At 51.7% G+C, this 24,894-nt stretch overlaps 1 protein-coding gene across 11 annotated transcripts; it reads right to left on the bottom strand.

Moving 5' to 3' along the window:
* Positions 1–3: 3 nt before the first annotated feature.
* Positions 4–15,942, bottom strand: Cib2 (calcium and integrin binding family member 2). 11 transcript variants are annotated; one of them, XM_021250110.2, is made up of 10 exons: positions 15,783–15,942; positions 12,243–12,368; positions 11,601–11,687; positions 11,197–11,460; positions 11,040–11,074; positions 10,815–10,919; positions 4,676–4,787; positions 3,208–3,355; positions 893–1,088; positions 4–545 (listed from the first exon to the last, which is right to left on the bottom strand). In XM_021250110.2, exons 1-10 carry the CDS (start codon positions 15,831–15,833, stop codon positions 524–526), a joined length of 1,146 nt encoding a protein of 381 aa, XP_021105769.2. In that variant the 5' UTR covers positions 15,834–15,942; the 3' UTR covers positions 4–523. The 11 variants fall into 11 exon arrangements, with proteins under 11 accessions (XP_021105769.2, XP_087066419.1, XP_021105770.2 ...); XM_087210293.1 differs by having other exon boundaries at positions 11,188–11,460; positions 12,243–12,272; XM_021250111.2 differs by lacking the exon at positions 10,815–10,919.
* Between the last annotated feature and the right edge of the window lie 8,952 nt (positions 15,943–24,894).

Below are 24,894 nucleotides of genomic sequence, written 5' to 3'. Positions count from 1 at the left end.
CAGTGCAGGACACAGTGTTTACTACAGGAGTTCACAAATCTGTGGTCAGCACACACCAGCTAAATCCCACACCACTAGAGAGGGTGGCCTGGGTGGAGCTCACAAACCAGGCAGAGACAAGGATGGAGCCCTTTAGACTGCTGCTCACACCCCTTTGCCTTGGGAAGGGTGGCAGGGTGGTGGGGTGCAGCCTGGCATTTGGGGAAAAATTGCATAGCTTGTTAAAACCCTGACCTCTTTTTCTGCTTCTCACTGGACAACTGGGGTGTCTGCCTAGCACACAGACAAGTGGGACCCTACCACCTCCCCTTAGGTTTCCTGCCTTCCCCTCCCAGGGAGACAGAGGACCCACAGAGGGACCATGGGCCTGAGGCTGGACCACCTCACACCCTCTTCCCTGGTTAGGTTGTTTTTTGCTGTTGGTAGTATAAACCCAGGGCCACAACTCCTCTTCTGGGCGGCCGAGGCCACAGCCCTGCAGACAGCATTGAGGATGGTGGGCTTCCAGCCCCTCACAGGGCCCTCAGATCCGGATGTGGAAAGTGCTGGGAAGACAGAAAGGGTGAGGGGGTGAGAGGCCACCATGGGGCAGGCGGAGGCTCCTAGGGAAGAGCTAACCTAGCCCCAGGCAACTAGGGAAGCCAAACCGAAGGGCCATTAAGGACCCCAGGGAGAGAAGCCCAGATGAACGGTGGCCCTTGGGGACTCCAGCCGCCCATCATAACCAAGGACCTTCAGAGTCTTCATGCTTCCCATGGGAGTCTGGGCCTGCAAGGGCCTTGTGTGTGACCTTCTGGCCTGTGCATACTGCCCATGGCTGTCCCCCGAGATGGGCTGCCCACTATGACCCCAGCGTCCTGTCTGCCCCGCCTGAGCCCTAGGCTGGCGATACCTGAGGAAGTCGGGGGCCTTGGCAATCATGTCCTCAAAGTCCGCAAAGCCCAGTTTGCCATCGCCATCCAGGTCAGCCTCCTCGATGACCTTGTCACACACCAGCACCACCTCATCTTCATCCAGCTCCGACTTCGTGAGTCGAGCCAGCGTCAGCTCCAGATCCTCCTTGCAGATGAAGTTGTCAGTGTTGAAGTCTGCAGGCCAGAAGGCAGGTGCCGGTGGAGACGTTTGAGCCAGGGCTGGATCCCCCAGAAGCCCCAAGGAGTCCTGCCCTGTGTTAACCTTGCTCCTGGGTGGCACACTGACTTCTGTACCAGCCTCTGGGGTATCCAGGCTATCTTCATGCACATTCCAAGGATACTGGGGACCAAGGGGGCTCACCTATAAGGCATATCTTAACCATGTACAGTTGACAATCAGTATTCAGAGCACCCACCAACCCCATGAGTGTGTGCACAACCATAGGCTAGACCTGAGAGTCCCTGGGGACCTTGGCCCTCCCGGCCTGACCCCAGGGGACTTCTAGAGTGAAAGACACCAAGGCCCAGATTCTAGGCCAAGTGACTGAGTCAAGGCCAGAGAGCCATTCAAAGAGGAAGTGGGGACCCTGCCTGGGGCCTACTGGACTAAGACCCGCATTCCCTGAGTGGTACCATGTGCACTGGAGGGCCTAAAGTCACACACCTGCAGCTAATTAACACATGCATCGTGCTGTGCCCGATACAGACATGCAATTTCATCTGTTAAAAAGAAAAGTCACGTTGGGGGAAGCAGGAGCCCCTTGGGGGGGGGGGACACACAACAGGCCTTGTGTACACGGGGCAGAGAGCATGGTTTGATTCCTCTGAGCTTAAGGTCCCACTACCATCCCCAGCACAGCAGAGTGGTTCACAGGACTGAACCACGTGTACCAGGTTCATCACAGTGAACTGACACCCTTCTCACCATACTCAGCCTAAAGCCACTTGAGTTCTCCTGCCTTGGGCGCCCTTCCAGCAAATACCTATTCACCCTCCAAGTTTCTGCAGAAATAGCACCCCCAGGAGGAGCTTTCTAGATGTAAGGACCCCCTTGTCAAGCTCTTCTGCCCACTGGGCTGAGACGCGAATGATGTTGATGAAGATGGTAACTGCTGTGAGCACTGTGTGTCCTTCCTCATTTGATTACTCTATGGACAGGACTTGCTGAGGTTGCATCCCCGGTCTATGCTGGACCTGCAGCCTGAGCACTCAAGGGTGCCCAGCACTACCTTCCTGTCTCAGCACTGGGCATGAAGGCCTCCGGGACAGGCACATGGTGGTTTTATCTCTGCCCTTGGTGGCACAAAGAAGGGTCTGACAGACGGCGGACTGGTCCCTCTGCTCATTCACTGTGCTTTCCTCTTGGGCAGATAAGTCTTTCCCAGATGGGTGGAATTCCAGAAGCTCTCAGCATGAACCATGCAGCATGATTTAAGGGTAGACACACAGGAGCTGGCTTTCTAACACACAAACACAGTGTGGATATAGCTAAACCAAAATCTTCTGAAACAAACATCACAACAAATCAATGTAATCAGCCCGATTGGTTAGGCTGCCTTGGGATCACAGCTGCCTAAGGTGCTGAAGACAGAAGGCTTATAATGGCTCTTTTGGTCCAGGACCAAAAGGCCCAGCCCTCTTTGGGCCTTTTTGTCCATGTCTGAGAGGGGACACCACCCCCACAGGCCTTCAGTGGGTGAGCTGAGTGAGAAGTTCCCTCTCTCTGGCTAGGGGAGAAGTGTTGCATTCTAGCGCCCTCTGGTGGCCCTTGAGAGGCAGGCCGAGGACTGGGCCACGAAATGATAACATAGTGTTGGGGGCCTCCTTGCTGCCTGACCTACCTCTCTACAACAGCCTAGGCCTCCTTTCTGGCCCCACACTCTATAGGGCCATATGACCTCTCCATAACATAGCTGCCCTTTCCCCGGAGCCCTGTGGTGCCAGGGACCTGAGTGCTAATCTGCCTCTGGACTCACTGCCTCCCTATCCCGTGCCCCAACCTCTCCTGTTTCCCTGAGCCCTCAGCATCTCGCTCCCATGAGTCCGCAAGGACACCCCCCCTGCCATGGATGCCACCTTGTGTCTTCAGGAGACATACCTCCTCAGGTCCCAGATCCTGACCCAATGTCACCACATTTGTCTTTTCCTCACACCAACCAAGACTGTCTCCCAGGTGTGTTTTGTCCCCATGGCCAGGCCCCAACACAGGCACCACTCAGAGGACAGCTCTGCTTCCTGTCCCTGTGCCCCACACCCTGTGTCCTCAGCACGGCCCCGCACACCAGGCCCTCACCGTAGATCTTGAAGGCATAGTTGGCCTTCAGCTCCCGGGGTGCTGACTCACAAAGCACAGAGAACATGTCCACAAAGTCGTTGAAGGTGAGATTCCCCTCACCATCCTCGGAGAAGGCCTCCACGATCCTCTCCTTGAAGGGGTTCTCCTAAGAAGGACAGCACAGCCGTCACTGTCACCAGGCCAGCCAAGCAGGGGGCTCAGAGATTATAGCATGCATGGCCTCACACATGTGGCCTGACCCTCTGTACCTCAGTTTCCCTTCTGCAAAATGGGAACAGTGAGGGTACCTGCTCAGCTGGGTCGTCAGGGACTCCAGGAGCTGAAGCACGTGCAGGTGGGAGCCTGTCTGGAAGGGTGAGGAGCCACACAGGGCCTCTGTATGCTCGCAGGAGCTGTGCCTCACTGAGGCAGGAGCGAGGATCCACCCTGCAGCCTGGAGCAGCACCAAGGTGTCCCCTCCACAAGAGGAAGACAGCACTTCAGGAGGTCGAGGTGGAACCAAGGCCTGAAAGGTCGAATACCTGGACCCAGATGCTCAGCAAGAGTCACAGAGCCAGTGCCAGCACCAGGCTTGCAGTCACCAAGTCAATTCCTACCCCTGGGGGCTGGACATCAACCTCCTTCTCCGATGCCACATGACTTGGGCCCACACTCCCAGACTCCCTTGTCCCTGCTGCCCAGCACTTGGGCAGCTCACCGCGTGCCAGGCTCAGGCCGCCCAGAGGCTCAGGTACAAAGCACGTGGCTCCTTTTCTTGGGCACTGCAGGCTCTCCACACTGTGAGCCTGGTCCCTTCCCTTATAGGCAGGTTCTCGTCCAGGGTCATGTCTATGGCTTCTTGTCTCTCAGGGGACACCGTGCTGTGCACTGACCCCACCTTCAGGACCCCAGGCCCAACCCGGGGCCATCTGCAAGGACCTCTGGCTGTGCGGAGTGTGCCCAGGTGCCTTCTAATGCTGGGGTGCACTTCATAGGCTGGGTGGGGAACGTGGGGATGGAGCACCCAAACAGCATGTGACCTGGGCACAGCCCAGCAGCCTCGCCCAGCAGCCAATGGAACCCGCCCCAGACGTGCTGACCCTAAGCCTGCATTCCAAAACCAGTCCCAAGTGACTTGGGTATGTTAGTGTCTGAGAAGTGACACTGTCAACAGCCATGCTGACCTCAACATGGAGCCACGGCCAGGCAAGGGGAGGAAAAAGGTCACCCGAAGGACAGCAGGTCAGGCCACTCTATCAAGGTCAGGCAGGTGGGCAAGGACTGGCATTGGGCTCTGGGAGAGCCCTGATCCACAGCCCTGCATAAGTGACTCATTCCTTCATTGAGACATGGAGAGGTCCAGACATCTGCTCAGTGCCATGCAGCCATGCAGGGGGGTGCTCAGGTGCCGCTTAGATGGGTGCTGATGCTGCCCACTCTGGGTGCAGATGCCCATCCCCTGCCCACCTGCAGGGCATGCACATACCCGGAGCTCTGGCATCTGGATGATCAGGCTCCTGGGCACATGGACAATAGGGCTCTTCCTGTAGTCCATGGGTACCAGGTTGGGGGCCAGCTCGTAGAACCGTGCGTGCAACCTTGGGGAGCAGAGGTAAGGCGTGAGGGGCTGCCACCCTGCCTCCTGGTGCCCCCTGACCTGGTCTGGCCTAGCTCTGAAAACCAACCTCAACCAGAACCAGATGAGGGGCAAGAGGGGACTACCCTGCCCATAGGAGGTGGGGTTGGCAGGGAGCGGGTCTCTGCCCAGAGCTCTGTGCTGACAGAGACGGTGCCTAGACCCAATGCTTCCCCTCCTCCTCTGCCCCTGAGCCCACACTTGGGTCTTTCTAATGTTTCTTCTGTGCTTAGCACCTGACTCAGGTTATCTATTTTCCCTCCTCCCCCTCACTGTGCAGATGCACCCCCATTTACAGCTCAGCAAACCAAGGTCTGAGAGTGAACAGTGATTTGTCTAAGGCCACACAAACCTCTCCCCTCCACCAAGTTCAAGAAGACTTACATATTTATCCTACCCTAACATCTAGGACCAGACATACTTGTGTTACTTGAACTGCTCGAGCAAAGGGCAAAATGTGAAAGGTTTATTTTAGAAAGTTAACAGCAGCCTGATGGCAGGACCCAGTGAGTGGCATCTAGAACGAGCCAAATGCACCTACACACCTAGGTGCAAAAGTCTTCTAAAATAACACACCCAAAAGTCACATCCCAGAGGGTCTAGAAGAACGATGTCATTAGGACCAACAAGGGTTTTCGTCAGGATGTAAGGATGGCTCTGTATCTGGAAATCTGTGACTATAAGTCACATTCACAGGCAAACATTTTTGATCAATTAAATGCATATGACTATGGCTGAATGGACACAAAAACATATCCGACAAGTCCCATACCACATGTCACACTGGAGAGCCCTTTGAATGTGAGGGGAGAAGTAAGGGGAGGGGGCTGGTTTCACTCATTCCTTTTTTTTTTTTTTTTTTTGGTACTGGGGATCAAACTCGGATCCTTGTGCTTGCGCAGTAGGCAGCGAAACCACTGAGCAAAATCCCCAGCCTCACTCATTACTTTTTACCTACTTTTGAATACTTTTTGGTTCTTAAAAATTTTTTTTGGTGCTACAGGTTGAATTCAAGGTTTCATGCCTGCAAAACACACTCTCTTACCACTGAGCTATACCCTAGATCCAATTTGTTTAGTTTTTTTTTTTTTTGGTACCAGGGATCGAACTTGGGTCCTTGCACTTACGCAGCAGGTGGCAGAACCACTGAGCTAAATCCCCAGCCCTCCAATTTGTTTAGTTTTTAAAAGTATTTGTTAACAAAAATAAAAAGTATGCTAAAAGTATGTATTATTTTTGTCAACAAAAAATCACTTAAAATGTTTAGCAAAACAGAAACAAAAGGAGTTTTTGTTTAGAACTAGAAAAGAAAGAGCATCTATATCTCAAATGAGTTTTTAAAATTATACTTAATAAAATACAGGGATAAACCCATACAAAAGGGATACCTATAATCACCATTATTGTATAAGATTACTTTAGGAGTGCTTGTGAATGTAATTAAGACAATAAAATAATACATTCAAATATTGGAAAGGAGGAAGCAAATTATGATTATTTGCTGGAAAATCAAAAATAATAATTTTTAAAACTATTTGAATTAGAAAAGGCTCAGGATCTTTTCTACACAGACAAATATATATAGTGGACCCTTGAGTTATAACCGGCCTGACATACAAAAAACTTGGGTTACTTCTGGAATTTTTGTTTTAACTTACAAAGTCTTGAGTTATAACCCAAATGCCGGTTGCTTGTGCTTCCAGATGGTCTCAGGTACAGATTTAACCCTTAAAGAGTTCGGGAAGGAACATCACAACATACTTTCCTGTGTGGAGTTAACTGAGAAATCCTGGGCCAGTGTCTCTAAGGACACTGAGATCTGCCTGTATACAGGAGAGAGACTTTGAAGGAGTCTGAGCCTTCAATTGAACAATCTGAGTTACAACCAGCCCTTGGGAACAAATTGAGTTCATAAGACAAGGGTTCACTGCATATTTACATATATATATATTTACATCTCAGCATTAGTTTATTTATAGTAATTTTTTTTTTTGGTACCAGGGATCGAACTCGGGACCTTGCGCTTGTGAGGCAGGCGCCAGAACCACTGAGCTAAATCCCCGGCCCAGCATTAGTTTATTTTTTAAAAAATGATTACAAAGGCCTCACTGAAAGCTGGGCTGCACCTCAGTGCTAAGCAGTTGTCCAGCATGTGGGAGGCACTGGGTTCCACCCGAGCTCCATGTGCACACAAAGTGAAAAGGTCCAATTCACACAATTCAAAAGAATCACAAAGGCAGAAATGACTAAATATAAAATTAATACAACATATATATTAAAAACATAGAACTGCACCTGCCTGGCGAGTGCAAGGTCCTGAGTTTGATCCCCAGTATATTAAAAAAACCAAAAACACAGAATTCAGCTGGGTGTGGTGATGCACTCCTGTGATTCCAGCCCTCAGGAGTATCGCCCCTGAGTTCAAGGCCAGCCTGGGCTACATAATGAGTTCAAGGCCAGCAAACAAAAAAAAAAATAGAACTTTACCAAAGGCTATTAAAATGTTTTAGGTAGCTAGATAACTGTTATGTTTTTCTTACTAGAAAGACTTAATATTCCAATGAAGCCAGCTTTCTCTTCAGTTTTCCTTAAAATAAATACAATCCTCGGGCCAGGGATTTAGCTTAGTGGTTTCACCGCCTGCTGCGCAAGCGCAAGGACCCGAGTTCAATCCCCCGTACCAAATAAATAAATAAATAAATAAATAAATAAATAAATACAATCCTGATCAAGATCTGCAAAAGGTATATTTGGGAACTTGCCTGATTCAAAACTTTGTTTGGAGCAATAAATGTAGAAGAGTTGGGGGGAAAAGCTTTTTTAAAAAGACCAATTGGGAGAACATTTGCCCTATTAGATGCTAAAAGTGTTCAAAGCAGTAATAAGAAAAATAGTATGAAACTGACACTGGCATTAAAGGGCAGCATAGTGGGAGAGGTAGACTTAGATGTAAAAGATAATCAGTTTATGATATACAGCATTTGAAATCCCTGGGGAAAAGACCTGCTTTGTCTGAGTGTCAAAACCAGTGTCCACCTTAATGCCTGGCTTTCACAGACTATTTAAAAAATAATTAGCCAGGTACGATGGCACAGGCAGGTAATCCCAGCTATTCGGGAGGCTAGCTCAGGAGGATCAAAATTTTGAGGCCATCTTGCGTGATCTAGAGTGAACCAGACTCAAAATAAAAAAAGTGAAAAAGTGGGCTGGGGATTTAGCTTAGTGGTTCTGCCACCTGCCTCGCAGGCGCAAGGTCCTGAGTTCGACCCCTGGTACCAAAAAAATGGAAAAGGGCTGGGGAGATAGCTCAGTATGAGGCACTGGGTCAATCTCCAGATGATGATGATGATGATGATGATGATGCTTATTTAGAATTTAGTTCTCAATGTTTATAAAGGAAGAGATTTCACATTACGCAGTTGGGTTTCTTGGCCATGCTGGGGCTAACAGCTGCTGGACAGCTGCATTTACTTACAGCGCATGCTGGCACCAACAGACAGCTGAGTTTCAGACTCCTGGGTTAGTAGCTCAATCTGGAGGCCCTGGATACAATCCCTAGTACTACAGACACACACACACGCGCGCGTGCACACACACACACACACACACACACACACACACAACACACAGTTGAGAAAATAAAAAATAAGGTAACAACTAGACAAACACCTTGGTGTTAATGGGCTAAGTCTTTCTCTGTCCTGAGGGGACAAGGACTCCTGTGCTATGCATTCAGGAACACAACAGAGCTGGGGCAAGGAGATGAAGCCTTGAGCTTCCACCCACAGAAGGAAAGAGGCTAGTGGAGTGGGGGGTCACATGGGACTCGGTATAGGGTGAGGGGAGAATGGGGCCCACCACTTCTTGTGCCTGGTGTCACCAACGCATGCTGCTGAGAGGAGCCTCCCACTCAAGCTTCCTCCTCGCTAGCAGTCAGCTGCTGCTTTCCAAGACAGCTAGGGACAGGGCTGGGAGGAGAGCAGACCACACAGCGTTCTGTGCTGTGAACAGTAGGTGGGCCCGTGGGGCAGGGTGGCGGGCATCGGTCACCCTGGCTCTCCTGGAGCCCAGGAAGGGGACTGAGGAAAGCAAAGGGGCTGAAACAGGGATGGGGCCACAGCGTCCCTGCAGGGAGAGCTCACCTGGAGCCCTCCCCATGGGAGGGAGTTGGATGGCAAACCCCGGGTGCCCTCTGTGACATTTAACACTGTCTCTCTGGCCCCTCCAGCCACAGGGACCTGGAGTAAACAGCGCCAGGGATACTCCATCCCCACCCACAGGTGGGACCCCTAAGACTGCTGGGGACAGCCAGGGCTCCTGGTCCAGGGTGACATGGCAGGGACAGACCCAGGCCTCCTACTTCATGGGGACATGATGGGGATAGGAAGCTTCACCTCCCCTCCCCACTTGGCCAATGTGTACAACAAGCCCTGGGTTCAGTCCGCCGAGTCCCGGAGTGCTAATCCAGAGCCAGGTCTTGAAGGAACCAGTGACAGAATGGGGAGGGCATCCACAGTCGGGAGGGGGTCTCCAGCTGCCAGGGGTCCTTCACCTCTCTTGGCCTCGGGCTTGGCTTCGAGCTACAGAGGCTGGGGTGCTGCCAGGTACAGAGTTGAGCAGGACAAGGATATAGGAGCCAGGACACCCCCAAAGGCTTGGCATAGCAGTTCTGGCACCTACTCTGGCCTTCAGCCACCCTCCCCTGGGGCAACCCCTGCTGCTTTGGTAAGACCAGTTCCGGGGTAGGAGAGGCCATGTCCTTAACCCACTGCTCTCCAGCTTAGAATGCCCTCCCATCCTTTACACAGGCTCCTCCAGCAACTGACAGGAGCCAACGGTGCCATTCCTGACACCAACTGGGGGCAGGGAGGCCCAATTCTGCCCAAAGGCAAGTCCAGGCGGTGCTGGGATCTAAGCTAGTGATCCCCAGAGCTCCCTAGGCTATGAGAGCACTGTGTTCTGGGGTGCCAGGAGATGGGGGACACCCAGCTGACTCTGGAGGGAAGTGTGGCCATCTCAAGGCAGAAGTGACAAATTGGTCCCAGGTGGCAGGGATGACCTGTAAAAAGGCCAGAATGAAAAGGGTGCAGGTCTCAGGAGAGATACAGCCTGGGGGACATCTGCAACGTGGGGCATGGGTGAGGGCTCCCTACAGGAGAAGACAGGTGTGGCAAAGCTTAGGAAGGTCTGCCCACCACAGCACTGGGGTGGTGGCTGTGGGATGCATCCAAGAGCCACCCTGTCCCAGTGGGGACTCTGCTCACATCACCAAGCAACAGGCCAAGTCTCAGTCATCAGACACTAAGTAGGGCTCTGCCTCCATTTCCCAGGGGAGCTGAGGCAGGGAGGTCACACCTTGCCTGCAGCCACAGAGATGGGACTTGGGGGTAGAACCCAGGTCCCCCAGAGCCAGGCCTCTGAGGGGGGAAGCAGGGGTCCCTACTTGCCTGGGGACAGGTAGAGTGGCAGCCTGCACAGGCACACTGGCTGGCCAACCAGAAAGGTCAGGGGCACATTGCAGCACAGAGCTCGGGAAGCCACACAGGCCCTGGGCCATCCTCTACTGCTGTCCAGGGAACATGAGCCCGAGGCTTTGCTGGCTTTTGATGCCACCTGATAGCCTGGGCTGGGGGCCCAGTCGAGGCCACAGGGCAGGCTTCCCACTCTCTGTGATCCCAGCCCTCTGTCTGGTCCTGTGGTTCTGAGACCCTCATCTATCCTCCCACGGCCACTCCCTCGACCCACCAGGACAAGGCTGCCCCTGACTGCTAGACCTCCCAGGGGCAGGAGGACACTGGGAGCTGGAATACAACAGGGGCTCCCTGCAGCAGCTGCCCCATGACGCAGGGAAGCAGCAAGGGACCTGTTAGCGGCCAGGACTGTGGTCCTTGGTGGTGTTGCTGGGCTGCTGAGCCTCATCTGTGTGGCGGTTCTGGGGTAACGGGATCCTCTTGTTACAACGTCACACTGAGGATTAAATGACCCCTACCCTGGAGAGAGGCCAGCATAGTAAGCAGATGCTTCACGCCTGGCAGAGGAGCTGGGAGCAGTGGGGAGCTCTCTGGTCTGCACAGCGGCCCAGTACACCTGAGGTCTGGACACAGTGCCCAAGTCCTCCCTCCATGCCGGCTCCTGTAGGCAGTTCACACAGGGTCCCCAGCCCACCCTACTGCAGCCCCAGCCCTAAAAGGGGTGGACCGGAAGCCACACTTACTTGAGGATGTCCTTCTTATTGAAGAAGGTGCAGTCCTGTGGAGGCAAAACACATGCAGTGGGCTGGGGTCCCAGACCCCTTCCTCAGAGCCCTGCAGGCACAAGGCATCACTGGACAGCGCTAGACAGAGCCAGAAGTCGCTACGAACCCTGCCCACCTCATCCAGAGACACCTGACTCCAAGGAATCTTGGGATGCCAGGCCAATGCATGTGACCCACTGGGATGCACAGCGGGGAGAAAGATGGGGCGCTCACAGGTGGGCATGGCTGGCTTGAGAGCCAGCAGGATGTGCCGTGGGAGGATGGCTGCTGAAGATAGCTCTGGAAACCCCACACTGCAGGCCACAGGCCGCTCCACCTCTATGCGGCATCGCAGCGTGAAGGGAGGTCTCCTTGGCTGGATGCAGGGCCCAGTGGGTTCCTATAAGCAACAGACGACAACCAGGCAGGCCCTGGGTACAACCTGGAGCTGCTGGATACCAGGGCAACTGGGCTGCACACGGAGGCAGCTGTATGAGGATGCACAGGACACACACAACCACGACGATTCCATCTGAGCACCTCCAGTAGAGCTGCAGGGGTCCCTGGCGTGGCTTTCCAGGACCTGTGGAGCCCAGTGAGTCTCTTCTTCTGAGGTTCTGTGGCTTCCTGGTTAGATGAAGACCCCATGCTGGCTTGCCCCTCTTGGAAGGAAACCCAGCGGTGGGGGATGGGGTAGGGTGGGGGTGGGGTTGCAGCTGTTTTGCTTTTGTCAGTGGCTCTCTGTGGGAGCCAGGAAAGGCTCAGGGAGCACAGACAGGAAACTCCCTGCCTAGCAGGCCCAAGGCTCAGATGGGAAGGGACCATGTGGGCAGATTTCTCAGGAGGCCTCAGGCCTGCAGGAGGCAGCAGAGGCAGGGGCTGTACCTCCCAGGTGCAGACCACCCCCAAGGCAGGACTAGAATGCAACAGGTCCTGGCTCCGCTTCCCTCCCCTGGCCTGTGGACCCCACCCCCCCACCTCCCCACCTCCCCTCTCCTCCCTCTCTCCTATGGGGAAGCATCTTTGGTTAGAAAGAACGCAGCCCCTTACCATGCATTGGCCTGGCTTAGGAGGCCCTGATCAGTGGGTGCCACTGGAAAAAGATGCACAAGTTCCCCACATAACCCTGGTCCCTCGTCACAGCTACAGCTCTCCTCACCAACAGTCCTTACGGCTTGGTACCTGGATCAGCAGCAGCAGCCTTGCTGGGAACTTGGTGGAAATGCAGACTTTCAGACCCCACTCCAGATTCTGAATCAGACACTCAAGGGGCCCAGGAACCCGCATTTCCAACATCTCCCAGCGAAGCTGAAGTGAGCAAACATGAAGATGTCTGCCCTGGAGCAGAGTCACCGGGAGCTGTTTAGAATGTCTGTGCTCCCTGTGAACCCTAGGCAGACCCCAAACCAACTAAACAGGAATTCCTGGGGGTCCATCTGAAGGGGTCTTCAAAGCCACTTGGGCAAGTCCAAGGTGCAGCCAGTCCAAGAGCCACCTCACAGCAAGACCGCGTTTACCACACACCTGGCACTAAATATTCTAGTCAACTTGGGCTGGGCATAGTGCTGGACGCCTGTAACTCTGGCACTCGAGAGGCCGAGGCAGGAGGATAGCTCTGAGTTTGAGGCCGGCCTGGGCTACATAGTGAGTTCAAGGCCAGCCTGAACTACATAGTGAGACCCTACCTCAAAAAAACCCAAAATAAAATAAAGTCGACTTTGGTTAGTCCTCCACACAGCCTAGGGGGCAGGCTTTACCTCTCTATTTTACCCTTGGAGAAACCGAGGCTGAGGACCTGGCCAGAAGATGTGGGGCCTCAGGACTCAGCAGCAGTGAACAGGCCAAGCTGATTTTCCTAGTGAAGTCAGAGGTCACTCAGTGACAGCCTGCACCTACCCCCAAGCATAGGACACTCTTCCCTACCCAGGGGAACCACCCTCCCTCCAGTGTGCCCAATCCCTCCACGCTCTAGAGCTCAACTCACGTGCTGCCAGGGGGAGGGGGGAGTCTCCCCACCTGCCATCTCCCACATGCCTGGCCCCATCCAGCTATGCCCACCCCAGCCTGGCATTGCCCTACCAATTCCATGCAGTGTGAGGTCAGTCTCCAGGGTAGCCTCAGGCCACCTGGTTAGGAACTCCTGTCTTAGAGGAGGCAACCCTGAGGCCTGAAGAACACAGTGCTCGCCAAAGCCCAGTACGTGCACTGCCCGCTATGCCCTTATCCCAGGTCTGCAGAATCCCTGTCTGAGTCACCATTCACTCATTCATTCAACATCCTTGGGCGCTCCTCTGTGCCTCAGTGGGGACCACACAGGAAGAGAGAGGGGTGTCAACACACACATGACACAGTGTAAACCACTCTGCAGTACAAGAGGCTGGAGATGAGTGTGTGTCGTGGGCCCTCTGAGTCCTCTGCTGAATGGACTAGGGGAGCTTGGAGGGCCCTGCCCAGTGCAGTGAGGCCTGCCCTGGACAGAGGTGGCAGAATAGGCTGGAGAATGGGTGATGGTGCTTGCCAGAAGGTCTTCAGGGTGCCTGGAACATGGAATGAGAACTGAGGCCAAAGGCCACAGAACCCAGGCCAGGCTAGTGTTCTGGAGTCAGCATGGGTGGTCACCCCAAGACACCATGGAATCACCGAGAGAGGGGAGGGTCACATCTGTCCTTCAGAAAGGTCCCTCCTATCCTGCATGGCTGTCCCATGGACAGCTCCCCTAAGGACTCCCACAGCAACAGGAGCCTGGCTGACACAAGGTCAGTGCCATTCTGCCACAGGATGATGATCAAAGAATAACTGTGCTTTCCAATGGTGATATACATGTCACTGAAAGGAAGAGGAAGGAAGGAGGGAAGAGAAGAGGGAGGATGAAAGGGGAAAGAAGGAAGAGGAAGGAAGACGGAGAGAAACAAGAGATGAGGAATGTGGTCAGATCTCCCAGGAGATGAAGAGGCCTGGCTCAGGGCCAGCATAGGGATAGAAAATGGGATTTCCAGGTGACAGGAATGTGAGGCTGAGTCACAGGGCCTGTTCCTAAGGGAAAACGTGGGTTGAGGGACAGTAAAATGTTGTAATGGCTGGAGGAGCAGCAGTGGGTTTGGGGGAGTGCTGGGACCTGTTTTAGGGTTTGAGGGGGTCCAGGTGGTGGGTATGCAATGCATTGGAATGATCTGGACAAGAGCCTAAGCTTTGGGTATCCTTGGCCCCTGGAAACGAAGGCAAAACCCTGCCTTGGAAAGCAAAGACTGTCAGACTGAGAAGTCCAGGGAAAGCTGGGGGTCACTTGGAGGTGGGGCAGCTGTAATGCAGGGTCACTCCATCTGGCCCTGCAGCCAGGCTGGGGAACTAGAGGGAGGAGACAGGGTTCTCAGGTTTCATGGCTTTCATTTCTCCCACCCTGTCTAGCAGGGCCCTGGCAAAGGACCAGAACCCAACACTGGGCTGGGCTCTGCTGGGGAACCCAATGCCAGGCTGATTGGAGTGGGAACCAGGGCCCTATCCCCACCAGGGTGCACTTTACTTCTGGGTGTGGGCTGCTTGCCATTGCCACCTCCAGCCTTTATCCCAGCCACCCCTCTACTGGAATGTCTCCTCCAGGTGCCCTAGCCAAACTCCAACTCCAAGGGCCTGTCCGGCACTGCCCTGTTTCTAGTTTCTGCACCTTCCAACCTCAGCAGAAGCCCCTGCCCTGCCAACCTCCCCTGCCCACCAGCACTTTTCCCTGGGACACACTCTGCCACCTGCTTCTGTCACAAAGGCCATACCTGGAGGTGACAATCTGTCTCAGCAGAGACTCTGAATGCAGAGCCCACTTCTGAAGGAAGGGAAGCCTGGGATTCATGATTCAAATGCTTATGAGCTCTGCCTGGCCTCCACAGTAATGAACTCCCTTGTCTGTCTACTCTCCTGCTGATGCCACAGCAGGGTCTGGAACACAGCAGGCACCCCATACATGCAGAGCCTCTCTTCCTGCCCCGGCCTCTTGCTAGAACTGAGAAACCTGTGTTACTGATGACGAGGGCTTCTGGGGGAAAAGGGCCTTTTATTGCATCTTTGCCCATAGCAGAGGACCTACGCTTTAAGCCGACACAATCATTCATGAAATCACAAGCACCTACTGTGTCCCTCTCTCCTGGGAACAAAGGTAGCCACACATCCTGCCCCCTGCCCGAGGATCAGAGAGGAGCCATCAGAGTTGGGCCCTGAAGTATAAGGACGACCACCTGGAGATGGAAGAGGATCCCAGGCCCAGGAGCCAGCACCAGAGGAGGGCAGGAACTGCACAGTGTTTTCAGGTGACCACAAGCAGAGGCAGGCAGAGAACTGGGGACACTGTGATGCAGAGGGGAAGGGGGGGCTCCATCCTACAACCCCAGAAGCCTCCACAGGTGAGAGGTCAGATCCCACCTGGAGAGGGGCCTTAGGGGTTCTGTTTGGGCTCAGAGGGCAGAGGGAGGCCCATGGCTCGCCTGCTTGCTCCCACGCAAGCCAAGGTGAGCCCCAGAGGACCTCGTGCTTCAGCCCCCTGTGGCCCCACATTCACTGACTGACTCTCCATCTTCCTCGCGGTGGCCCAAGGCTGTACCCGGAGGGCAGAGGGCGGAGGGCGCGGCCCGAAAATCACCAGCTGAGACATGCCTCATCCCTGGTAGGGAAACTGAGGCTGGGGGTGGGGGTGGTGTCACCAACCCAAGGTCAGGCGCAAGCAGAGGCCCTGCTCACCTGGTAGTTGTCCAGCTGCTCTTCGGTGAAGATGGTCTGTTTGTTCCCCATGGCGCCAGCCCGGAGCCCAGAGCCCCGCGCCCCCGCCCTCGCCAGCCGGGGAGGGCAGAGTCCGCGGCCCGCCGCCTCCCCTAGCTGCCGAGAGGGGGCGCGCGCGGGGTGTGGCGGGACCAGAGGGCGGTGCGCGGGGCGGAGCCAGAGCGCAACCCGGGGAGGGGCGGGGCTGAGGCGGGGCTGGTGGGCGGGTCCAAGGGCGTGGCCGTGAAGGGTGGGGCGGGGCTCAGTGAGGGGTAGGGCAGGCGGAGATGGGGCCGGGGCGGGTCAAGGGCGGGGTTGGGGAAGGGGTGGGGCGGGGCCTAATTTGAGGAAGGGGAAGTCCGAGGCGGGGCCGGAGAAGGGGGAGATTTATCCTTGAGGGGGCAGAGCCAGGTGGGAAGGGAAGGGCGAGACCTAGCCAGAGGGGGCGGGACCAAACCCGAGAAGGGCGTGAACTGGAAGGCACCAGGCACCGCTTACCTTGCGCCACCCGGGGTACCCAGGACTTCCGGTCGTGCGGGATTTGCGTTCCCAGCAAGGAAGTTCCCTCAAGGGTGTGGGGGCGGGGTCCCGGGACAATGTGCGGGTCCGGCGAGCAGCCACGCCCCCTCGCGCGACCTTGACGCGCCCTTGCCCGGCCCTGTCTCTGGGAGGGCGAGGTCGGGCCGCTGTGCCCTCAGGCTGTCCGCACCTGGCCCTGACCGCGCGGGCCTTCTCGCGGGTCCCTTAGGGAGAAGGACAGGGCTAGCTCAGTTCCAGTGAGATGGAAAGGACTCATGGTGTCCAAGGAAGGGTGGCAAAGGCCATGACATTTTCTTGGGGTTTTAAGCACTTGTCATGTTAAGGAGAGAAAACTTTACCCTGGTAGGATGTTGGGTTGGGCCTGAGAAATAACTGGATTATGACATGTTCAAAGCAGAAAATCATACAGATGTATTGAATGTTAGATTTACAGGACATGGAGGCCTCATAAGGAAGCCAAATCCTGGAGAACTGGCAAAACAGAGGCGACTGTGGGAAAATCATAGGATTATATGGGGAAGCTAAAAGAAAATAAATATTATTTTAATAAGATCTGGGCAGAATTATCTAGTCTCAACCTGACCTTGATAGTATTTCTTTTCTCCTGGTTTAGGGGGGGCAGCTCCCACATGGGGATTTCATCACTTCTGTTTTCAAGAAAAAGAAAGGAGTCAGCATGGGGCATGCCTGTATTCAAAGCACTCTGGGAGGCTGAAACAAAGGGATGAATTCAATCTCAGCTTGGCCACTTTAGTGACTTAGCAAGACCCTGTCTCTTTCCTCCTTTGTCTATAGAGTTTTGTCATCCTGGCCTTTCTCCTGACATAGCTGCTGTTTGTGTCCTGTAAGCAGTTAGTGTGTCTGCCTCACCCCCCAACACCCTGCTGCTCCTTGTTTAACCAGGCCTATACCCTGGCACTAAACTCTATAGCACTGAACAGCTTGTGTAATTTTTCTGCATCTTAGCATTATGCACATAGTAGGTTCTTCATGTATATAGTATCTGGTGGTTAAATAAATACACAGCCTGAGATTGTCTCTTTTGGAGGGGTATTATTTCCTCTTAACCACCAAAATACAGGATGGCTGGGACATTTTCTTGGCTCTCTATCCCCAGAGTCTAGGGCAGGGTCTTAATAAATTGGAATCCATATTATTAAAAGAATAATGGCTGTAATCCTGACACTCTGGGAAGCTGAGATGATCGAAAATTCAAGTCTAGTCTGGGCAACTTAGACTCTGTCTCAAAATAAAAAATAGAAAGGGCTGGGGATGGAGCTCAGCATAAAAGTCCTGGATCCAATCCCCACCCCCCACCCCCAATATATTTTCTTGGTCCCGTTTACACGTGGAATCAACTAGATCTACAAACACCCTGACCTGGAAAAGATTTTCCTGCTAGGGGATCAAGTGACCAGCCCTTTGGTCCAGAAGCAAACAAAATGAAACCCCTTTCTTCCTTTCTGATAACAACTGCTGGCCTGTTCTAGAGCCTCCCCAGAAGACTTTCTGGATATAAGTTCCTAGACCTTATGGTGACTGCCCTATTGCTGAGGAAAGAGGGGTCAATCTCTTCCCAAAACCTTCTGTGTGGTCAGCGTTTTGTCACTATGACAAAATATCCGGGAATAACAACTTAAAGGAGGAAAGATTTAGTTTGGCTTGTGGTTTCTGAGGTTTCAGTCCATAGCTGGTTCCATGTGGGTCTGGGGTGGGTTCAGAACATCATGGCAGAAGGTGTGGTGGAGAAAAGATGCAGATCTCATGGAAGGCAGGAAGGAGAGAGAGACAGAGAGAGAGAGACAGAGACAGAGAGAGACAGAGAGCGAGCGAGAGAGCCCAAATAGTGGGCTGCTTCCTACTCTTGTTGCATTTAGGCCCCCACCAGATTGAAGGGTACCACCCACATTCAGGGCTGGTCTCCCCATCAATGTGTTGTCACACATGCCAGTCTTATATGGAAACATCCTCACAGACACATCCAGAAATGTGCTTTACTAATTTCCTAGGTGTTCTCAGTCCAATCAAGTTGACAAGATTACATATCACATCCTGAAATTTTTCCTACTCACCCATTCGGATGCCTTTAAAATACTTGGAGTTAGCCAGGAATGTTAGTGCACACCTGTGATCCCAAAACTCTGGGAAGTGGAGGCAGAAAGACTGCAAAATTGAGCCCAGCCTGGGCAATTTAACAAGAACTTGTCTCAAAATAAAAAATGAAAAAGGCTCGGAATGTAGCTCAGAATTAAGGGCTAGGGTTCAATCTCCAATAACACACACACACACAATCCTTAGACTCACTCTTGATTCACCTCCCCCCCTTTTTTTGAGACAGGGTCTCAATATATAGTTCAAGCTGACCTCAAACTTGCGGTAATCCTCCTGCCTCAGCCTCCTGAGTGCTGGGATTATAGGCATGTGCTACTATGCCTGGCTTGACCCCATTTTTCTTCACACTTTGTACTTTGACCATCGGTACACCCTGGTACATCTAGCTGCTAACCACATCTTAGTGTTCCATCATGATCACTGTGGTCCACCCCACTGTTACTGGCCACTTAGTTCACATGCTCAGGTTCCTTTGCTCACCACTGACCAACTCAAATGAAACCATTTATTTGGGGGAAAAAAAAGAAAAAGTGTTTATTCAAAGCTAGCCCCAAGGAGTTGGAGGGGTCTCATCACCCGAATGAGCATCTCACTGTGTACAGCTGTGTGTTAGGATCTTTCATATCGAGTGGGATCAGGGAGTACAATGAGACAATAGACACATCCAGGCCTGTTCCATTCCTTCCAGGGCCAGACCTCTCTCTTCCTTCCCTGGCAATGAAACTGAACTTTGACCTTCTGGTGCTGGCACCTACACATTCTGCCTATGCATCTGGGCTGAGGACAGGTGGGGGTAGCAGTTTATGCCCTAGGCCTGAGGAAACTTGGAGAAGACACTAGTCTCTAAAGGTAGAAAATCTAACTTTTAAAGTTCTATATTTCCATGCCAGTTTCAACTCTCCATCTTGCTCTAGTTCAGCCCTCAATAATGAGGGCCTGAGGAGCCGCATCTAGCTATCAGTATAAGGCTGAATTGGGGCATAGACTCCATCAAAGGTAACTGCAGCACAAGCAAAGGGAAGTGGAGTAAATGCTTGCAGCTGAAAAAAATACTGCTAAAGGGCCGGGGATTTAGTTCAGTGGTTTTGCTGCCTGCTGCACAAGCGTAAGGACCCGAGTTCGATCCCCAGTACCAAAAAAAGGAAAATACTGCTAAAGATAGTGTGGTCAAATACAAAAGGGCCAAAGTCAGGAGGTATTTAATAGCTGTACCTCCTGGAATGGCTTTCACTTTTAGATAATCATGCATAAGAACCTTCTTTCATAACCTCTGCAGCTCTACTTATTTTGGTAGGGTTGACACACAGGTGACTCTTTGGTGCTCACAACTTCCCCCCTTGTCTCCGAATGCATTTTCTTCTTTTCTGAATGCATTGGCAAATGTAACTATCTGTGGCCTCCTGCTTTGGTGCCGAGGTAGCCCTCCCCAGTGATTGTCAGTCAGAATATGTCTAACACTGGAGAACATTTGACAGCTGGTTGGAGTCAGTGTCATAAAAGCTTTTTTGTCAAAACTGAGCAATTGCAGAGATTTAGAAAGCATGGCTCTGTTATGATTTAGATCTAGAATGTCCTCCAAGAGACTCATATATTCAGAGGTGGGGCTTTGGGAAGGTGACTGGATTGTGAGGATATTATACTTACCAGTGGATTCTTCCACTAATGAGTTTAGTAGCAGAATGTGGTGTTAGAGGTGGGGCCTGGTTAGAGGCAGGTCAGCAGGGGTCTGACCTGGAAGGGTATCTTCTTTTCCCTGGCTCCTCTTTTCTCTACTTCCTGGCTTCCACAACCTGAGCAGCTTTCCTTCACCCAGACCCTTGCATCATGCCATTTCTGCCTTGGAAGCAGAAGACTAAGGACTGAGAATGTGAGCCCAAATAAACTTCTCCTCCTTTAAACTGTGCGTGTCAAGTAATCTGTCTTGGTAATGAGGAAAGTGAATGAGACAGATTTTGATACTAGAGACATGGGAACATTTCTGTGGCTACCCGGTCATGAGGTTTAGAAGCCTTTGGAAGTGGTTTGCAGGAGGAGTTTGGAAAGGCTTGGTGATGCTGGCTTGCAAAGCCCTAGAATGCTATAAGCCAAGGATACAGGGGGATTCTGGTCAAAGCACAGAAGACCAGAGTGCTGATAAAAATACAGCTGGTAAAGACCAAGCTTAGGAGTTTTTGGTTGGAAAGAAGAACTCCATTGGCAGTTGGACTGCAGGTCATGTGTGTTACACTCTGAGAAAAATATTGTCTACATTTTGCCCAGGTCCTGAAACTGAGATTAAGGGAAGTGGACTAATTGATCTGATGAATGAAATTTCAAAGCAGCCCAACATGCATAGGATGTGATAGTTAAGCTTGATTGTGTTGATTTGATTGTCTTGGGAACCATCCAGGGGATAGATGGAGCACACTTCTGGGTGTGTGGTGGGACATGGAGGTGTAAATTTTGGTATATATCTGGTTCCTTGTTCCTTCCTCTCTGCTGCTCTCCTGGTCTGCTTCCTGGCCATGATAAGTCAAGGAGCTTTGCTCAGCCACACTCTTCCACCATGGTGTTCCTAACTTGGAGCCAGCCAATCGTAGACTGAATCCCCTGAAACCATGAGCTAAATTAAACCTCTTCTCCTCCTTTAAATTGTGGATGTTAGGCATTGTCCCAGACATAGGAAAGCTGACAAATACACCCTGTTTATGGAAATCCCAAGATTCAAGGCAAGTTTCTTTGATCTAAAGTCATTGCACTATTGGGACCAAGTCTCCTCAGGGCCCAGCTCCTTCCCATGCACCAAGCTCCAATGGCGGCCTCCTGCATACTAACAGGGAGTTGTGACAATGGGAGAAATGGCTGCATTGAAGACCTATCTCATGCGTCTTTTCACTCCTCCAGGAAAGGGTTTAGTTTCACACTGTAAATGTGTATGAGTATGGGTGTGTTTATCCTTCAGGCAATACACACACTGCCAGAAAGTCAGGGTACAAAGATTTTATGGAAGACATAATTTTTACTGCATAAGTAGCATCCATTTTAAGAACAATAAAGGAATTCAGAATTCATAATAGTCAAAATGTGGAAACAGGGCTGAGGGAGCAGCTTAGTAATACAGGGTTTGACTAGCATATAGAAGGCCCTGGGTTCAATAAATTAAAAAATGTAGAAACAATGCCAATGCCCATCAGCTATTGTATGGATGAATAAAATACGGTGCATCCATAAAATGGACTATAACTTGGCCAAATGAGGAGTTAAGCACTGACATATGCTACATCATGTGTAGGTATTGAGAACATGGTAAATGACAGGAGCCAGTCACAAAAGACCACATGTGAATGTTTCCCTTTATATGAAATACCCAGAGTGGGTAAATCCACAGAGACAAAAAGTAGATTGGTGAGCTTGGTGTGGTGGTGCACATTTGTAATTCCACTGCTTTGGGAGACTGAGGCAGGAAGACTGTAAGATTGAGTCCCGCCTGGTGGCTGCTGGAGAGTTGAGGTAGGAATGGCGGAGGGAGCAGGCTGCATGCAGAGCTTTCCTGGCACTGTGGACAGCAATGCACAGGTGCTGAGGTGAAAGGAAGCGTGGCCTGATCAGAGCACAGCACAGAGGCTGGGACAGCAATGGGAGGTGAGGCAGAGAGTGGGCACAAGGTCCAGGCCATCTGGGGCCATGAAATCCACTGTCTGGAGGTTGATTTCTACTTGGAGAGAGAAGGGATCTCATTGGCAGTTTTGAGCAGAGGGTCTCCCTCCCTCCCTCCTGTGTGTAGTACTGGGGATTGAATCCAGGACCTTGCAGATGCCAGGAAAGTGCTTTACCACTGAACCACATCCCCAGCCCCCTCTCCTTGAGATACTGTCTTGCTAAGTTACCTAGGCCGACCTCAAACTTTCGATTCTCCTCCCTCAGCCTCCTTAGTAGCTGGGATCACAGGTGTGTACCACCACACCTAGCTCATTTTCTGTCTCAACAGGATCCCTCTTACAGGAGGACTTGAAAAGGGGAAGGTTAGAATAAGGGGGACCAGTTTGGAGGCTACTATATTTGTGAGCTTTCCCATCACTGGGACACAACATACAACACCTGCAATTTAAAGGAAGAGAAGTTTCATCTGGCTCACACTTCAGGAATTCAGTCCATGGTTGGCTGGCTCCAAGGCAAAAACATCATGGTGGTAGGGCATGATGGCGGAAAGCTGCTCACCTCATGGCACTTAGGAAGCAGAGAGAGAAAGGTGGAGCTGGGTCCAGAATACACCCTTCCAGGTCACACCCCAGTGACTGCCTCTGCCAACCAGTCTCCACCCACTAACAGCCACAAAATCATTATTGGATCAACACACTGATGAGAAAGCACCACCACCATGGTACAGATACCTCCAAAAACCCTACCTCTGGACACATGAAACTTTAGGGGAAATTTGAGATCCAAACCGTAACAGGTACTGTATTGGTTCAGGCAATAGATGACTGACTTGGACCAGGTAGCGGTAGCACCAGTGGAGGTGGGGAGAAGTGTCCAGTTCTGGCTCCACTTTAAAAATAGAGCTGACCTTCAGGCTTCCAGCTGAGCAGCTAGAAGACTGGCCTTAGATTTTATTGGGTGGGGAAGAAACTGCAAGAGGGGTCTTTCTCAGAGGTAGAAAGGTGTAGCCAAGCATAGACAACATTTTACATTTTGATTTTTAAAAACATTAAATACTAAACATTTACAAGGATGCTAAGGAGTCTTTGTAATGACCACTTTTGAGGGCTGTGTAGTCCATTCAATTAATTTAACCTAAATTACATAACTATTTCCTTTTTTTAATCATTAAGTTTATTTAATTTTCAAAATTATAGATAATCCTATAATGAATATCTTTGTGCTGATGGTTTTTTTCTTTCTGTGGTTTCTCAAGAGATTTAATTCTCAGGAATAGATTTATCAGGGGAAAGAGTAGGAACACTTCTCAGCTCTTGAGACGCACTGCTAAAGTATTTTCCAAAAAGATCTAGCAATCCCTGGGGGGGGTGCTTAGAGTTTAGGGATTTCTTCATAGATTGGACAGTGTGTAATATTAGAGTTTTAACTGATCCCTAACAAAGCGGGTGAAAGGTTTTTCTATTTTTAAAAAATCTGCACACATTTGATTACAGTTAAGGTTGAACATGTTTTAAATTTCTTTATGTGACTTTGGCTATAAATTGACTGGGTCCTTCGCCTCCTATTTATTTACTACAGGTTTTTGTTTGTTTGTTTGAGACAGGGTCTCACTATGTAGTTCAGGGTGGCCCTGAACTCACTGTGTAGCCCAGGCTGGCCTTGCACTTGCAGTGATCCTCCTACCTCAGCCTCCCAAGTGCTGAAATTACAAGTATGCTTGGTGTACTCGTCTCTGTTCCAGAAACAAAGATGTAAGAATGGTCCCTGGCATCACAGCAGGAAAGAATATGATATAGTTCTCAGGGAAGATGGGAGACAAGTGCCAGGGGCTCTGAGTCAAAGAGGGGACATGTGGCCAGGTCTTGGGGACTTCCCAAAGGAATCAACATGTGAGCTGAGACTTGACAAGTGGCTGGAATCTGAGCAGGTGGAAATGGGGCAGAAGGGCATGTAGACAAAGGCAGTGGCTACAGCACTGCTTTGGCTGAAACATGGCAACCATTTGGGGGCTGGCCAGGAGACCTACTTGGCTGGTGCTACAGGTGTTTGGGACTGGACAGAAAGGTGGGAAACAGGCTGGAAAAACACAGTGGTAACAGGAGAAAGCAAGGGAGCCCGGACTTTTAGAGGCAGTGCAAGCCCTGGACACAGCTGGAGAAGGCAAGGAGGAGAAAAGGAAGGACAGAAAAAGGGTCATTGGTGATTAGGCTGTTGGAATAACCGGGCACAAGATGGTCAGGCCTGGAGAGCTGTGGGGACAGAGGAGGGGACTGTGGAAGAACACTTCAGGGTGGAACTGACAGGGCCTGGAGCAGCGAAGGGTCCTGGGGGAAGAGATTGATAAGAGCCCTCCTTCTAACAATTATTTTATCTCAGGAGAACCTTTGTGTCATTTCAAGGTACTCATTGCCTTTCTGGTGGGTGGACAGCTCCTCTCTGGGTAGAACTCTTTCTAGGGTGGGGTAGGACATCTGGGCTGATCATCCTGCCTCCCCATCTCCCAGCAAGGGGCCTTCCCATGAGGACAGGACAAGGGGGAAGTGAATGCAGGAGCTGTTTCCTACCAGAAGCCTTCCCTGGCCTCCATGTTAGGTTTGAATTGGGTCACCTGGTTCTGCCTCTTCAAAATCCTTATTTGACACTTTTCATAGTTTAATTACAGGGTGTGAGTCATTCCTATTGGACTTTTTTTTTTTTTCCTGTTGGACTTTTAAACTCCAACACTCTGCCCAGTGCCTGGCGTCTAATTGGCACCTGCAAGCTGTAAAGACGTTAAAACACATCAGCACTTGCCTCAGACCGA

The sequence above is a fragment of the Heterocephalus glaber genome, unplaced genomic scaffold (assembly GCF_053883595.1).
Source record: "Heterocephalus glaber isolate CG9 unplaced genomic scaffold, H.glaber_assembly_v1.0 deba00001140, whole genome shotgun sequence".
NCBI classification, from domain to species: Eukaryota; Metazoa; Chordata; class Mammalia; order Rodentia; family Bathyergidae; genus Heterocephalus; species Heterocephalus glaber.
Note: the sequence above shows the minus strand (reverse complement) of the source record. Positions and strands in the feature narration are given on the sequence as shown.

Coding starts and splice junctions, on each gene's coding strand:
- Cib2 (XM_021250110.2), bottom strand. CDS start 15,833: ATGGGGAACAAACAGACCATCTTCACCGAAGAGCAGCTGGACAACTAC. Junction 11,688..12,242: donor GGCTGCTGCTGCTGATCCAG/GTACCAAGCCGT, acceptor TCATCTAACCAG/GAAGCCACAGAACCTCAGAA. Junction 10,920..11,039: donor AATAAGAAGGACATCCTCAA/GTAAGTGTGGCT, acceptor CACTGTGTCCAG/ACCTCAGGTGTACTGGGCCG.